At 55.7% G+C, this 15,519-nt stretch overlaps 1 protein-coding gene across 1 annotated transcript in view; it reads right to left on the bottom strand.

The window, feature by feature from the left end:
* Window positions 1-1,854: 1,854 nt before the first annotated feature.
* VSTM2L (V-set and transmembrane domain containing 2 like) overlaps window positions 1,855-15,519 on the bottom strand; it is a 37,936-nt gene continuing 24,271 nt past the window's right edge. The window contains exons 2-4 of the mRNA XM_042931002.1: window positions 14,729-14,898; window positions 13,358-13,408; window positions 1,855-3,239 (exon numbers count right to left, since the gene is read on the bottom strand). Of these exons, the coding sequence (XP_042786936.1) occupies window positions 2,967-3,239; window positions 13,358-13,408; window positions 14,729-14,898 (494 nt within the window). The 3' untranslated portion in view covers window positions 1,855-2,966. The remainder of the gene's footprint in view (window positions 3,240-13,357; window positions 13,409-14,728; window positions 14,899-15,519) is intronic.

Below are 15,519 nucleotides of genomic sequence, written 5' to 3' on the forward strand. Positions count from 1 at the left end.
CCGGGAGGTGAAGAGCCGTGCCCGAGGTCCTGAGGATGTCCAGCAAGGATGGATAGAGGCAGGATTCTAACCCAGGCACTCCTCTCCCCTGGGTTGCATTCCCAATGGAGCAAGAAAACTCCCTCCATGGAGGTGAGGGCCCCTCTGAAGGTGGGAGAGACTGGAGATGGGGCACACGCCCTAGGGGGTGTGTAAAATGAGATCCTGTAGAATCTCGGGATTTCCCACGGAAAGCCCTTTCACCAGTGTTTGGTGCAGCGTAGGGACTCAGAGTATTATCATTCTAGCACAAGTCTGTACCCCGCATACCTTTCCAGAGGAACGTGGGCTTGTCAGGGCCTGCCTCACACTTTGGCATTTCTGGAAGGGACCGTATTTGTTGAAAAAGGCTGGCCGCTGATCTGACAGGACCACAGGCCATATAGACCATCCAGCACAGGGATACCTGGATTCTGCAGCAGGCCCCCAGCCCTGCTTCATAGCCTGGCTTATTCATGTCCTTATCCAGTGAGCCAGCCAGCCAGCCTCCAACCCACCCTTTCCCACACTTGATTCTCTCCATCTCAAAACTGGGGATACACACTTCCCTTTGGGGCTGCTGTGGTGATCAGCACAGGGCCTGGGGCACATTCAGTGCTCAACCAAGCACTCTTAGGTCCCAGTCCCTGCCCTTGAGAGAGGGCTCACTCAGTCTGGCTGCAGGGGAGCTCGGGGACAGGCTCATGCCCCAGGCTCAGTGTGGGTGATGCCGGTGGTTCCTGTAGGTGCAGAGGAGGGACCAGCTGGCCGTGAGGGTTTCACCCGAAAGCCCCAGAAGGACACACCCTCAGGCAGAGAGATTCTCAGCAAGACTACGGCAGGTGGGACTCCTCTGGCATGAGCCAAGGGGAATCCAAGCCCGGGGCATGACAGGAGAGGTGGTGATGTTCAGCGGGGGTCCAGGTCTGGAAGAGCAGAGTTCAGCGACTGGGTGACCTTGGGCAAGCTACTTAACCTTTTGATGCTGTTTCCTCAACTGTAATACGGTGATGGCCACACCCACGGGAGCAAATGAGATCCCAAAACCTCTGACCTAGCAAACCCACCTGAGAATCTCATGCTCACGTACGCCAGGAGACCTGGGCGAGAATGCCCATGGCAGTGTTATTGATAAGAGCACCCAGGTGGGAACACAAATTTTTGTCAACAGTAGAATGGATAAATCAGTTGTGGGATATTCATGCAGTAAGAAAAATGGACAAATTACAGACACATGCAACACACAAATGACGCTCACAGAGCAGTACATGCAAGGACAGAAATGATATGATTCCGTGCATATAGTTCTAAGTGAGAGACCAGACCCCGCTGTATTGCTTACGATGACATACATAAGGGCAGTAAAGCTATGAAAAGAACATGAAAAACGTGCCCAACTTAAAAGTCAGGGCGGTGGTTACTCTCTAAGAGGGAGGCAAGTGGGTATGATCAGGACCGGCTGGGCTGGGGGCTTCTGTTCTGGACTGCTGTGGTTTGGTAGGTGGTGGCTCGCCCGCATTTGCTTTATAATGTCTTTATTGACAAAACAGTGTAAACGTGTTTTATGCACTCTTCTGTATGTGTGATTGCCTCAAAATCTAAGAATAATTCAAGTGCCTGGTGACGGGACTGGAGCTGGACGAAGGCTGGCTTCCCTTGGCCCTCCCCTCGTGCCCCAGCCAGCTCACGTTCTGCGCTTGGGGGACAGAGAGCAGAAGCGAGAAGTTGCTGGCCAAGCCGTCCCCACCTGTGTGCCTCTCCTGCCGCACTGCTCCAGACACAAATGCCCCAGAAAGACACTGCCCGAGGGTTTGTTTTGTTTTCTTTAAACCGCTTTATTCAGGTTGGCTGGTTAGTCACGGATTGGATCATGTGTACAGGGTTACCCACACACACCCCCCGGGCAGAGCCCTCGGCCTCTCCCATATCCCAACTCCCGTCACTAAGGGGTGGCCAGAGGTTTGAGCCAGTTCCCAGGGGGTGTTGGGCCCAATAGAAATATTTACAAATCACCAGGGGGCGGGTGTCCCCCCTGATTAGGAATTGTGAGGAGGTTGGTACTGGGGGGCTTTGGGCTCCCAACAGCCCCAGGCCCTTGAGTGGGCGTGGCATGGGCCCCAGAAGGGGGCTGGGACGTTGGGAGCTGGCAGAGGGGGGCTCCTGGGAGAGCCTCGAAGACCCTCGAAGGGGTCCTGCTGGTGCAAAACTCTGCATTGGGCCACTGGGTCAGAGGGGAAAAGGCCCTCCTTCGGACTCGCCACGTAAACGGGCAGATTCCTGGTCCCCCCACCTCTGCAGAAGGTGGGACAGGGAGCTATTTCTTAGGTATAAGGAAGCTGGACAGGAAGGACCCACCAGGAGGCAGTGAGGTGTCTCCCTCTCCTCCCAGGGCCCGAGTGACCCTGTTGACAGGACACGGGCTCAGAACAAGGCTCTCCTGGGGGCTCTGTCGCCAGGGGAGAGGCCCTAGTTCTGCTCAGAAGATTCAAGTCCAAGTTCAGGGAGGGGTCACTGTCCACACCCCCAGGTTCAGGCGGGGGATGATGGGGAAGGAGGGAGAATAAGGCTGGGAGGCCCTGGCTTGGGACAGGACGGGGAACAAGCAAGCAAAGCAAAACACTGGACTCCACTGAAGCTGGTGACAGAGAGGCAGCCTGGCCCTGGCACGGTGCCCACCCCGGCGTTCGGGGCGGTCGTCCCCTTAGTGCCTGGGGCCACCTTCTCTGAGCCAGGTCACCGCAGGGGTCTGCAAAGGGAGGGTCGGGCAGGGCTTACATGCTGAGCAAGGGAGTGGTGGGCAGAGGGCCGACGTGGTGGCCACAGGCAGTCTTGGGGATGGGGAGGCGGCTGGACCCAGGCGGTCCCGTCCCCCGGGGTCCAGCGGCTCCTCATGCACTCTGTACAGCTGTAGGGGCGCGGGGTGGGTGGGCGGCCAGGTGGGCATCAGTCTAGAGGTTGCAGGCCTCCTCATCCAACGAACGCTTCCGCAGCTCCTTGCCCGGCTTTGGGGGGGGTGGGGCGGGCGCAGCGGGTGGGGCTTCGGGCAGGTGCAGGACCGAGTTCTCTCCCGGCTGCACCCGAAGGTAGGCCTTGACCTTGTGGTGCCGGGCCTTGCCGTCGCTGAAGTCGATGACACGGCACTCATAGGTGCCTTCGTCCGTGGGCTTCACCCTTGACAGACGCAGTTTGTGGGAGATGTTGCTGCCTACCACCTTGACCACCTGGGGAAGGGGACAGAGAGACCATGACCTGGCCATCAGGTGGGAGCTGGGAAGACGGGGAGCGCTGGAACCAGGAGCACGCTTGTAGCATGGGGCCCCAGAGACACTCCCACAAGGGCAGTGGGAGGCTTGCAGGAGAGTGAGTTAAATAGCAAAAAAGTAGAAACGACTTCAGCGTCCATCAACAGAACGAATAAGTAGGCGGTAGTCAGTTGATGTGATGGAATACCGCACAGCAGTTAAAAAGCCTGAGCTAGAGTTGGGCTCAGGGACCTTCAGGGAGGGAGAGCTCATTGCCGAGCCCCTCAGGGCCACGTCATGTCTGTAAATAAACGCATTAAAACACTCCATCCTGGCTTTGGAGACAACGTGTGTGCAAGTGTGAAAGCAGACGGGAGGGGATGCAGTGGTCGTCTCTGGGCTGGAGCCCAGGGGAGGTCCGTGAACGTGGGATAGACTGCAAAGTGAAGTCTTCGCCTAGTGTGAAATGTTCTACTTCTTTAAAAAAAAGGCAGGGCGGGGCGGGGGAGGGGGGGTCGCCTGGGTGGCTCAGTCAGTTAAGTGTCCGAGTTCGGCTCAGGTCATGATCGCACGGTTCACGAGTTTGAGCCCCGCGTCAGGCTCTGTGCGGACAGCCCGGAGCCTGGAGCCTTCTTCAGATTCTGTCTCCCTCTTTCTCTGCCCTTTCCCCACTAGTACTCTCTCTCTCTAAAAAATAAATAAAACATTAAAAAAAAAAAAAAGGTTGCTGATCACAAATATATCAGGATACTAACTTCACTCCAGTTGTGGGGAGGAAGAGTATCTGTAATATTTGTCTTTGTACTTTGGCTCCGTGCTTATTTGATTGGGTTTAAATTAAAAAAAATTCTTTTTAATGTTTATTTTTGAGACAGAGACAGAGCATGAACGGGAGAGGGTCAGAGAGAGAGGGAGACACAGAATCTAAAACAGGCTCCAGGCTCTGAGCTGTCAGCACGGAGCCCGACATGGGGCTCGAACTCACGGACCGTGAGATCATGACCTGAGCCGAAGTCGGATGCTTAACCATCTGAGCCACCCAGGTGCCCCTAAATTTTTTTTTAATGTTTATTTATTTTTGAGAGAGACAGAGTGTGAGTGGGGCAGGGACAAAGAGAGAGAGACACAGAATCCAAAGCAGGTTCCTGGCTCTGGGCTGTCAGCACAGAGCCCGATGTGGGGTTCGAACCCATGGACCATGAGATCATGACCTGAGCTGACGTGGGACGCTTAACCGACTGAGCCACCCAGGCTCCCTGGGTTTAACATTTTTTATTTTAAAATTGAAATATGGGGCACCTGGGTGGCTCAGTCAGTTAAGCGTCCCACGTCAGCTCAGGTCATGATCTCATGGTCCGTGGGTTCGAGCCCCGTGTCGGGCTCTGTGCTGACAGCCCAGAGCCTGGAACCTGCTTTGGATTCTGTGCCTCCTTCTCTGTCTGCCTCTCCCCATCTCATGCTCTGTCTCTTTGTCTCTCAGAAATGAATAAATGTGGGGCGCCTGGGTGGCTCAGTTGGTTGAACATCCGACTTTGGCTCAGGTCATGCTCTCCCAGTTCAGGAGTTCAAGCCCCACATCTGAGCTTTCAGCTCAGAGCCTAGAGCCTGCTTCGGATTCTCTGACTCCCTCTCTCTCTCTGCCCCTCTCCCACTCGTGCTCTGTCTCTCTCTCTCTCTCTCTCTCAAAATTAAATAAGCATTAAAAAAATTAAAAAAGAAATGAGTAAATGTTAAAAAATAATAATAAAATAAAATAAAATTGAAATATAACTTGTATGCGGTAAAGTGCATACAGTTTGATGAAATTGAATTCATGTATGCCTGTGTGGCCACCACCCAGAGCGAGGCATGGGACACTTATAACCCTCTAGGGCACACCCTTGCGGTCCTTCCTCATCAATACTCACCCCCACCTACTCTGACTTTTGTCACTATTGATTAGTTTTGTCTGTCCTTGAACTCTTTTCGTGTGTGGCTTCTTCCACACAAGAAGGTATCAGTGAGACTGCTTCATGTTGTTGCAAGACTCAGTTTGTCCTTTTGCATCGCTGAGTAGTATTCCATCACAGGACCACACCACAATTGGTTTATCCAGCCACCAGTTGATGGACAGGTGGGGAGTTTCCAAGATTAGAGCTCTTATGAATAAACCCGCGGCGAATATAGAGCTACTAAGAATTTTTGCCAACGAGAAGAGAAAATGTTGTCACTGGGGAAGCTGGGTGAAAGGCAAGCGGACTCTATGATCTATTACTGCCATTTTCTGTGAATCCACAGTTCACCATAAGAAGTTAAAAAGGGTAGGGGGAGCTGGGCCTGGAGAGGACAGGTGGGAGGGGCTCCCATCCTTCCCGGGCCCCTTCTTACTTGCCTGCCCTGCCCCGTGCAGCCCCCACCCTGTCTAGACAGAACGGGGGAGAGCGGTCCCCGGCCCCTTCTCGCTGACCTCACCACCTGCTGGCATCACTACAGGCTCGCCAGGCCAGGCGGGAGCTGAGCGGGCTTCAGACCTGCAGCCCCAGCCCTGAGCCCTAGTGGTCCCTCTCCCCTGGGGTGGGGGCCCGGGGGGGGGCGGGGCACGGAAAACCAGCTGTCATGTTCTTGCCAAGCCCCAGCTCGTGGAGCGGGGAGGCCCCCGCCAGCCGCCCTTGCAGTGAGGAGGCCGGGACGCAAAAGAGGGCCCTCTCCGCAGGGGCGCGTTCACTGCAGACGTGCCTGGGCCTGTGCTGGGCACACGCACGTGTGGCTTACACTCATCCCACTGACCTGCTCGGGCCCCTGGGCCCCCTTCGTCTCCTCCAAATGCCAAGCTGTCTCTCTGACATCACGGCCTTTGCACATGCTGGTCTCTCTGCCTGGATGCTGTTCCCCCACCTCTCTTCACCTGCTTGACCCCCGTTCATTTTCAACAGCACCTCCTCCAAGATGCCCTCGATCACAACCCCCCGTTTATTTCCTTCACAGCAGTTATTACAGTTTGAGAACCATTTATTTGTTGACTTGATTTTGGTTTCTTTCCCTGGCCAAACTGAAAACACCATGAAGACAGGGATGATACTTATTTTGTTCATCTTAGTGACCATCCAGGGCCTTGTCCTCTGTAAGCAACAACCAACATTTGTTGAATGAGTGGACTCACGCTAGGTCCTTCTTTCTTCAAGGGAAGTGGTACCCAGATATCATGCTTTCTAATTTGAGGTCACGTTACCCATGACTATACCCCCCTTACAGATGGTGAAATGAAGGCTCAGAAAAGAAAAGGGGCTTCCTGTGGGCACTGAGTCAGCGAAGGGCAGAGCTGGGAACTAAACCCAGGCCTGACTCCATGCATGCATGCTACCCCTCCAAATGGTGTGACAGGCCCATCAGGGGTCACCCAGCACCGGCAGGGCCACAGGGGCACTTCCCAGGCTCCAGGAGGGAAGAGGAGGGGTGGTTGGGTGGACAGCCAAGGAGCCTGGCCCGTCTTCTCTGGTTCTGAGCCTTCCGGCTGGCTGGCCGTCACCCCCACAAAGCAGGAAAACATGGGCTTCTGGTAGAGTGGGAGGCACGAGATGGGCCACAGGCAGGACTCCCAGTAGCGAGACGGTGAGGCTCTTGGTGTGGGGCTGAGGGAGGACCAGCCTCCCCTGCCCAGCTCCAGGCTGGGCCCAGCTGGAGGCCACCGGCCCTGCTGATTCCATCACCTCTGACCAAGGGCACAGGGAGGCCCCGTGGCCCCGCCATGCTCTCAGGCGAGTTAGGAGATGCTGTTGCAAATGCGCAGCGGGGAGCGAATTACCTCAACATCTGTTTCCCTCACGGATATTAATTATCCTTCATTTGTCAACCCTACAAGGCGCTAATGGAGTAATAATGCGAAGCACTGGGAGCGGCCGCTCCTAGGGAGGGAGCACCAGCCGCAGCACACCCCTCCCGCCCCCAGACGCGAGGCGAGGCCTGGACCAGCCCTCCCCAGGCAGTCTGCTCTGCGCCCCGCCCCCAACCCTGTCGCCCCTTCTGCCAGCAGAACAGAGGCCTCTCAGAGAGGAGGAGGGAGTCCGGGAGCACTGCCAGGGTGCTGGGAGGCCGGGTCTGACCCCAACAAGCCACCGGCACCCAGGCTCTTGGGATGGATTCGTCGTGCCTTTGGTGGACATTTGGCAAGAACGCACTCTGAGCTGGGTGCTGGGGTCACAGCTGGGAAGCAGCCAGACCCCAGCAATGCTGCACGGGCTCACCGAGAGCCCAGACCCCACACCGAACCCCGCACCTCAGGAAGAGTGCCACATGAGACACGGCTCTCTCCGGCCCTGGTGTCTACCCTTTTAAGCACCGTCTGGAGAAGGCAAATAATAAAAACCATAACAGCAGTAAGAGTAGGGCTCGCAGCCAGTGTTTACAGAGCACTTGATCACTAGGAGGCGATGTGCTGAAAGCTTCATGCATCATTTTTGAGCCTCGCGATAACCCCGTGATGTAGGCCCTGCCAGGATACCCATTGCATGGGTCAGGAAACTGAGGCTCAGAGAGGTAAGGTGATTTGCCCAAGGCCATCCAGCTGGTGACAGAGACCAGGCCTTAACCACATCTCTGGTGAGCCTCCCGTGACCAGTAAACCACAGGTCTACCTTTTCACCCTTTCCTACCTCCTTCCCTAGGTCCCCAGCCTTCCTTGTCTTGAGGGAGCCTGGCCCATCCTCAGAGGCATATCTTATGGGAGGGGGGTCCACCATCCTGCTCCAGCTTCTTGGGGGCGGAGGAAGCAGCCTGTTGGATTTCCTCATTCACAAACTGGGCAGAAAACCCTATGGCTCAGCCCTCCAGCGACACTGGAGAGGCCAGGAGGAGAGGAGACCCCCGCACGGCAGCCTGGCTGTAAATCATAATCACCTCAGCACAAGCATCGACAGGCCTTAGCAGTGCAATTAAGCACCTAATTATGCTGAAAGAGACAAGGCGAGTCCATGCCATGACCAGGCTCAGCCTCCTCCCTGCTCACCCATGGCCCGGGCCTTTCTGGGCCTGGCAGGGACACCCCTGGGCCCTCAGGGCTGGGATCTTTCTCCAGAGCCACACCAGGAAGAACGAAAGGTGCTGATATATGTCCATGGTGCCAGACCTCTCCTACCTGCAGCCTCATGGCTGAGCCTGAGAGCGACAGGGTGGCCCCGGGAAGGTGCCGGGGTGGGGATGGGGCGTCAGATGGTCCCTACCCCACGCCAGGGCCTGCTCTGAGCTCTGCCACTCCCGTGCCGCTTTCGTCAGCCCCTTGGCTTGTTCAGAATCCATCCCGGTCTCTCCGAATCTCGACCCCAGAAGGCCTCACCTGCTCCAGCCAGGCCCTCGCACGTCATCACTGCCTTTGCTCCTTCTGCACTCTGGCACAGTCAATCCCAGAATCCCACCGATCTTTGCTCTGAACATCACTGGGCCCCTCCCCTTCTCTCCAGAGTCCAGCCCCCTTGCACTGGCCAGGGTCCCAGCTTCTCTCATCTGGTCATCATCCCAGCCTCCTCCCAGGTCTCCCCAAAGCCACTGTGGCCCCTCCTAATCTGTTCTCCATGACAGCCAGACAGATCTTTACACAATGTCCCCAACTCAGGGCCCTTCCATCCATGGCTCCTGGCAGTACTTGCCCAGGCCCCTTGGGGTCTCATCCCCACCTGCCCCTCGGCCACACCAGCCTCCTGCACTCCTCAAACCTACACACCCAACCAAGATCCCCGCTCCTAGTCATCAACACCTCTATACTTCAGTGCTTACTTCAAATAGCACCCCCTCCAGGAAGCCCTCCAGAACCTCCAGACTAGGCCAAGTCCTCTGTTACTGGCTCAGACCCCTCCCAGGCAGCTGTCCTCATTTTGATGGTCACAGTTGTAATTTTATTTTTCTCACGTGTGATGATTGGATTACCATCCATCTCCCACACTGGCCTGGGAGCACCCGAGGACAGGGATCGGGTGTGTGTGACCGTGCATCTTCAAGGCCCCCACCGCTCTACGGATGTTTCGGGCATTCCTGAGATGAATGGAGTGATTCTGGCTCCACGTGAATCTGGCCTCCCTGGAGAACCTCAGGACTTAATGCCCTTATGTATATTGTGGATCACTGCAGGAATTTAAGATAGAAACGTCTAGAGCAGAAAATAAAAATCGCAGTCAACCACGAGCCACCACTTGGCCTGTTAATTCTTTGGGAAGGAGGCAGACGTCGTGCACTGCTCCAGCTGTTCCAGCCCTCCACCGGAAACACCCAGTGTCCACATGTGCACCACACCTGTGGAGCAGCTGGGTGGCTTTCGCAGGGGCTTGGCCCACCCGGCCGCTTGGTCTGACAAAGGCCAGTGTCTTTCAACGCTTCATGGAGATTTCATGGAGACCCCAGAGACAGGCTGCAGTGGCTTCCTGAGGCCTCTTCAGGACTGTCCCCTTTGAGTTAGGTCAAAAGAAAAACTTGCAGAACTTGAAAACCACCAATAAGAACAAGAATTTGCCTGAGCCACAGAAATGAGGCCCTGAAGGTAAAATCCCCAGCATATGCAAGCTACCAAGGGAGATGTGTTTAGGCCAGGGGTCCTTCCCCAGGTCCCAAGTGAAATGAGATCATTGATGGGAAGCAAAGCGCTCATCATGGTTCCTGGCATATGGCAGGCACTCTCTAAATGTTAGCTGCTTTATTATTATTACTGTTGTCTCACAGAGGCCTGTCCTCCTACATAACTGGCTTCCCTACAAGATTCTGAGCTCTTTCGTCACCTCACCTGCCTCCTGCACAGGAGCTGAGCCCCCTTTCATGCTCCAGCCACCCCCCCCCCCCCGCATGCTGGGAATAGGGGTCTTATGACCACAAATTCATGGGCAGTTTTCAATCTAGTAAACCACACTCATTCACACAGCCAATCTCTAGGACTTCATACTATACAAAGTGTTTGGGCTCAGGGATGCCAGGTGCGGGCCCCACTGCGTCCTCAGCACAGTCGATCCTGAACCTTCCCGGGGTTACCATGGCAGCCCCAACAGGTCACCGAGCCCTCCGGCACCAGGCCCCTGGAAGCTGATGCCACTTCCTGCCCCAGAGCCTGAGACCCCACGGTGCCCACGCTGCCCAGCCAGCACGTGATGCTATTTAGCTCCCACAGTGTTTTTCAAATTAGGTCCCAAAAGTTAAAAATCAGGAGCTGCCCCGGTTGGTTGAGCGTCTGACTTCGGCTCAGGTCATGACCTCCCAGTTTGTGAGTTCGAGCCCCGCGTCGGGCTCCGTGCTGACAGCTCGGAGCCTGGAGCCTGCTTCGGATTCTGTGTCTCCCTCTCTCTCTCTGCCCCTCTCCAGCTTGTGTTCGCTCTCTCTTTCTCTCAAAAATAAATAAACTTAAAAAAAAAAATAAAAACCAATTAACTTTTTAAAAAATCAGGAGCTGCCCATCACAATCAGGACTTTTAGAAGGCACAGGGCTACCGGGCCAAGTTCCTGCCTGGCTCATTTGGCTGGTCCAGATACAGGGCCTGGGTTCTAGGCCCCGTGGCCCCACAGGAACCACTCTGTGCCTTCATGTCACCTGTACATGTACAGGTACAGGTACAGACAGGGATGCACATCATACTGGCCTGTCCGTGCACCAAAATCTGTGTCTGGGTTTATACCACCGTTGGCCTGGGTGTGTGTTTGTATATACCATTCAGTTATTTATTGGGCACCTACTATGTACCAGGCACTGTACTAGGCTCTGGGAATGTAACAAGTTCATCAGGCAGGTACAGTCCCAGCCCCAGGTGTTGGGGGGACAGCTATGAAACAAATACACACATGGGTGATTGCAGATGGAAATGTGGCCAGCAGGGAAAAGGGGTGCCAGCTGAGCCACAGGGTCAAGGGAGGCATCCTGAGCTGAGCTCTGAAAGAAGAGAGAGGAGTTTTCTGGGCAGAGGAACCGGCCCATGCAAAAGCCAGGAGGTGGGAAGAAACGAGAAGGCAGAAAAGCAACCAGAGTTGGGAGGGGAAGGGGAGCCAGGTCAAGCAAGATGAGACAGCACAGAGGGTGAGAAGAGTGAGTCGAGCGGAGCCTTGAAGGCCATGGAGACAAGTCTGAGCCTTCTGGACTGCGGGAAACTAGGATGTGCATCTGTTCACAGGTGTAGGCTAACTCCGTGCCTGTGTATTTAGGAACTGTCGTGTGTGAGACGCTGTCTGTACAAGGAGGTAGTCTCTGCCTCTCTGTGAGGTTCCTAACCAGACCCCCGGAGCCCCAGCTGGAACAGGAATCACAGGGGCTGGGGGTGGGGAGTGATTGCACAATCACGCTGAGCACATTTATTTTATTTAACTAATTAGCAGCTTCGCATTCCCCTCACGTGGGGCCTAGCAGCTACGAATTCTAATCCTCTAAGTCAATTAGATTATTCTTCCCTTTGCCTGAGACACTCCTTAAACCCCAAACAAAATCACAGCAGAAAGAGTTGCAGGTATAGTAACATATACACAGGTCTCCACCTGCCCAGGCTTCACTGGTGGGTGTCTGGGCAAGAAATGGGGCATTGCCTGTGGAGAGGGTGGGGGGCACGGGTGGAGGGGGGAGCTAGAGCTGTCCTAACCTGGAAGCGGCTTGAATTTCCAGACCCCAGCTGTGAAGGGCCCTGGGCAGACCGTGCAAATGTTGCTTTAAAGGCCCTTGTTCTCTCACATGCCCACCTCTTGTCAGAGTGGCTGCGGGACCCTCCTCCCTGGCCTCCCTGCCTCTGTTCTGCCATCTTCAATGTCCAGCATGGCACCCCCCATGCCTGCTGGTGCCCACTCTTTATTTACACTGTGACTTCTGCTGTGGGACAAGGCTCCTCAGCACATCTGTGTCTCATTGACCTTGGGATACAGAGCTCCCCCACAAACTCTTGAAAAGTGGTGTTGGAATCAATAGAAAAGAGTGAATTTGGAGGTCACTCCCCCCCCCCCGCCCACATACACACTATACCCTTGTGGGCACCTACATTTCTAATGTTTCTAGTGGATTTACTAGTCTCCTGCCAGGCTGACCTGATGCCCCATGTACCAATCCAGCCGGGCCCCATGGTCACACATGTCCCTAGGCCTGTCCCCATCCTCAGCATGCTTTTCTCTTTCCCTTCCTTTCTCAATCCTGCGTGCCTCTTCCAGGCCTGGCTGGGGATGTCCCTTCTCCACAAAAACTGTCACTCCCTGAGGCCCCTGGGTCCCCAGATGAGGCCCCAGCAGAGTCTGGAGACAAGGAGTTCAAGCCCCGAAGACAGGCAGCTCAACCACGTCATGACCACCAGCAAATCTTTGACCCTGCTAAGCCTCAGTTATCCTACCTGGAAAATGGGCAAATGCTCGGCCATTCCCTACGGAGTTGTAGCACTGATAAAATGAGTCCATGCATAAGAAGGCACGGCCACGGGGCGCCTGGGTGGCTCAGTCGGTTGAGCGTCCGACTTCGGCTCAGGTCACGATCTCGCGGTCCGTGAGTTCGAGCCCCGCGTCGGGCTCTGGGCTGACCGCTCAGAGCCTGGAGCCTGTTTCAGATTCTGTGTCTCCCTCTCTCTGACCCTCCCCCGTTCATGCTCTGTCTCTCTCTGTCTCAAAAATAAATAAACGTTAAAAAAATAAAATAAAAAAATAAAAAAAAAAAGAAGGCACGGCCAGTCTTGAAATCTTTCGGCTGTAGTTCCCCCTGCCCCACCTCACCCCTGGGAACCAGGCTGACCCAAGTGACCATGACATGCCATCACAGACAGTCATGATGGGCTGAAAAAAGCCAGCTTAGTCTCATTAGACCCTGTTGGTTCCCCAAATAAAAAATACTGCTGAGACAGACACAAAGTATCCAGGATGCACACAGCCTTGGCCCCGACAGGACAGAATGCATCTTCTCTCCCCCTGTCATTTTTTGTGCCTGTCATTCAATGAACTTGAAAGATCCGCGTCTTTTAAAAAACAGAACGAGGCCATTTTTTCCCCCTTTCTTTTTTTTCTTCTCCTCCATCTTCAAGCCCAAGCTCCCAGCTAAACTGGACCCTTTCTTTCTTTCTTTTTTTTTCTTTTTTTTTTTTTAATTACAGCTGTGTCCTCCATTAGAGCCCTTGCAAGAAGTCATTACCAAAACTCACACTTATTTTGGTGGCGTCCTTCCCTGTGTCTTCCTGCTGAGATGCTTTTAGCTGTGGGGAGGGAGCGGGAGGGGCGGAGAGAGCAGAGACAAGGCATTAGCGTCATGGGGCAGGAGCAGGGGACAATAGCTAAGATTGTACCTACAGGGCAAGTGACACTCTAGGCTCTGGAGCCGGGCATCCCTCAGCTCTGTGCTGCCTCGGGGTGGGGGTGAGTCAGAGCCAAGGAAGATAAAGAGGGGGTCTGTTAAACCGTGCTGTGCATTTAGATATGTGGGGATTTAGGGATCTGAGGGGTGGGTCAGCCTGCCTGATATGTCTGTTGGAATATCTGTCTCTCCACTTGTGTCTCTGTCTGTGGATGTGTTTGCATTTTCAGGTGTATCGCACCCCGGGTCGTGTGTCTGTGGCAGATCCTGTCAGAGTCCTGCCCACATACTATTCCCTGCAGGCTGACCCCAGATGCTTCCAATCGCAAATACCTGCAAATCTGTGGCCAGGAGCTTCCTCTGACCCCCCGCCCCCCACCCCACCCCTGCACCGAGACCTCTGAGCCCTGTGAGGCAGGCTGGAAGCGTTGAAGAGTTGACACAGAGTTCGATACGTATTTGTGAACATGTTAGAGGCTATTTCACGAACACGCGAGAATGTGCGCGCACGCCCGTGTGTGCACATGCAGGTCCGTAAACATTTACGTGTTCGTATGTCGAATGGGTGGGCAGATAGGCACGTGCTTGTATATTATTTGCCTTGACCCAGCCGTAAGAATGGAAGCGTCTTAGGTCGGGTTCCCCCAGAAGCCGACCTTGAGACAAAGATTCAAGGGCAGTAAGTCCACCTGGGAGGGGATCCCAGGGAACTGGATCGGTAGGGGAGTGGGTGGGTGAGACCACAAAGGGGAGGAAGTCAGTAGTGCGCCCCCGGCACCCCTGTGGGCAGCCGGAACCCACTCTCGCTGGGCACCTCAGGGACAGAACGCAGGGCTCTGCAGTTACCCCAGCTGCGGGCCAGGTTGCTGGGGGATGCGTCCTCCGGCTCCGTCAGTCATCGCGGGACTGCCTCGCTGGCCAGCAGGCTCTGTCACCCAGAGAAAGCTCTCAGGCAGAGCTGGAGGGCTGGTGGCAGGTGCGTGCAAGGGCACCCACAGCGTCTGCTCCGGTGAGTGCGTGCGCAGGGACCGGGTTGCCCGCCTTGCCCTGTAACCTCTGGCCTCAGTTTCCCCGCCTGTACACTGAAGGGAGGGACCCTGCTCTTTGGAGGGGCCTTCTTGCGGCGGCCTTCCCCCGTGCTCAGCCTCGGTCTGCCTCCTGCTCTACCCCCCGGGGCCAGGGTTCGCCCAGCCTAGCTCAGGTGTCACCCCAGGGGCGGTACCTGGTTCGAGGCCCACGCCTGCTTGTCGGTCCAGTCCCTGTGGCTCCGCACGTACCACCACTGGATCTCCAGCGAGTAGGAGGGGGAGCCGCTGCCGCGGAAGGAGCAGGCCATCTCCACGTCCTCGCCCGTCCGTGCAGTCATGTCGTGCGGCGTCTCTGTGAACAGGGCTGTGTGGAGAAAGTGGGGAGGGGTGGCTGGGGCCCTGGAAAGAGCAGGGCCAGCGAGCACAGGGCTGGCGGGTCAGGGAGAGGTGGCAAGACTGGGAGCAGACGGGCGGCGAGCGCCAACGGCCTGGCTTCACGTGGGGCCCCTGGAGGAGCTCACGGAGGCTGGGCAAGGGGTGTGCAACAGCAGCTGGCAGGACGCGGGGATGAAGGGGCGGGTCCAGGGCCCTGAATGCCCCACACCAGCTGGGTCTCTATCCCGGAGTCCGTGGAGGTCACGGGACGCCCACCCAGGTGAGGGATCAGAGAAGGGCCGGGTTAGAAGACATGAGCAAGGAGGCCTGGGAGGAAGCTGCCGTTTTTGTTAATTCTTCCAGAGTTTTCTAGTCACCCCCGCCAGTCTCCCTCCCGGGTTATTCGCAACCCCAGCACCACGGTCTTGTAAAACCAAGTCAGACCTAGCCAAACCCCCTGCTTAGAACCCACCTGGCTCCCCACCACACTAAGATAGAACCCACCAGGGTAGGGTTTAGGGCTCGCCCTCCCCCGGTCTCCTCTCTGTCCTCTGAGCGTGCCTCACTCTCCCCTCACTTTTGCCCTGACTGTCCCCAATGCCTGGAATGC

This window comes from Panthera leo, chromosome A3, assembly GCF_018350215.1.
Source record: "Panthera leo isolate Ple1 chromosome A3, P.leo_Ple1_pat1.1, whole genome shotgun sequence".
Lineage (NCBI taxonomy): Eukaryota > Metazoa > Chordata > Mammalia > Carnivora > Felidae > Panthera > Panthera leo.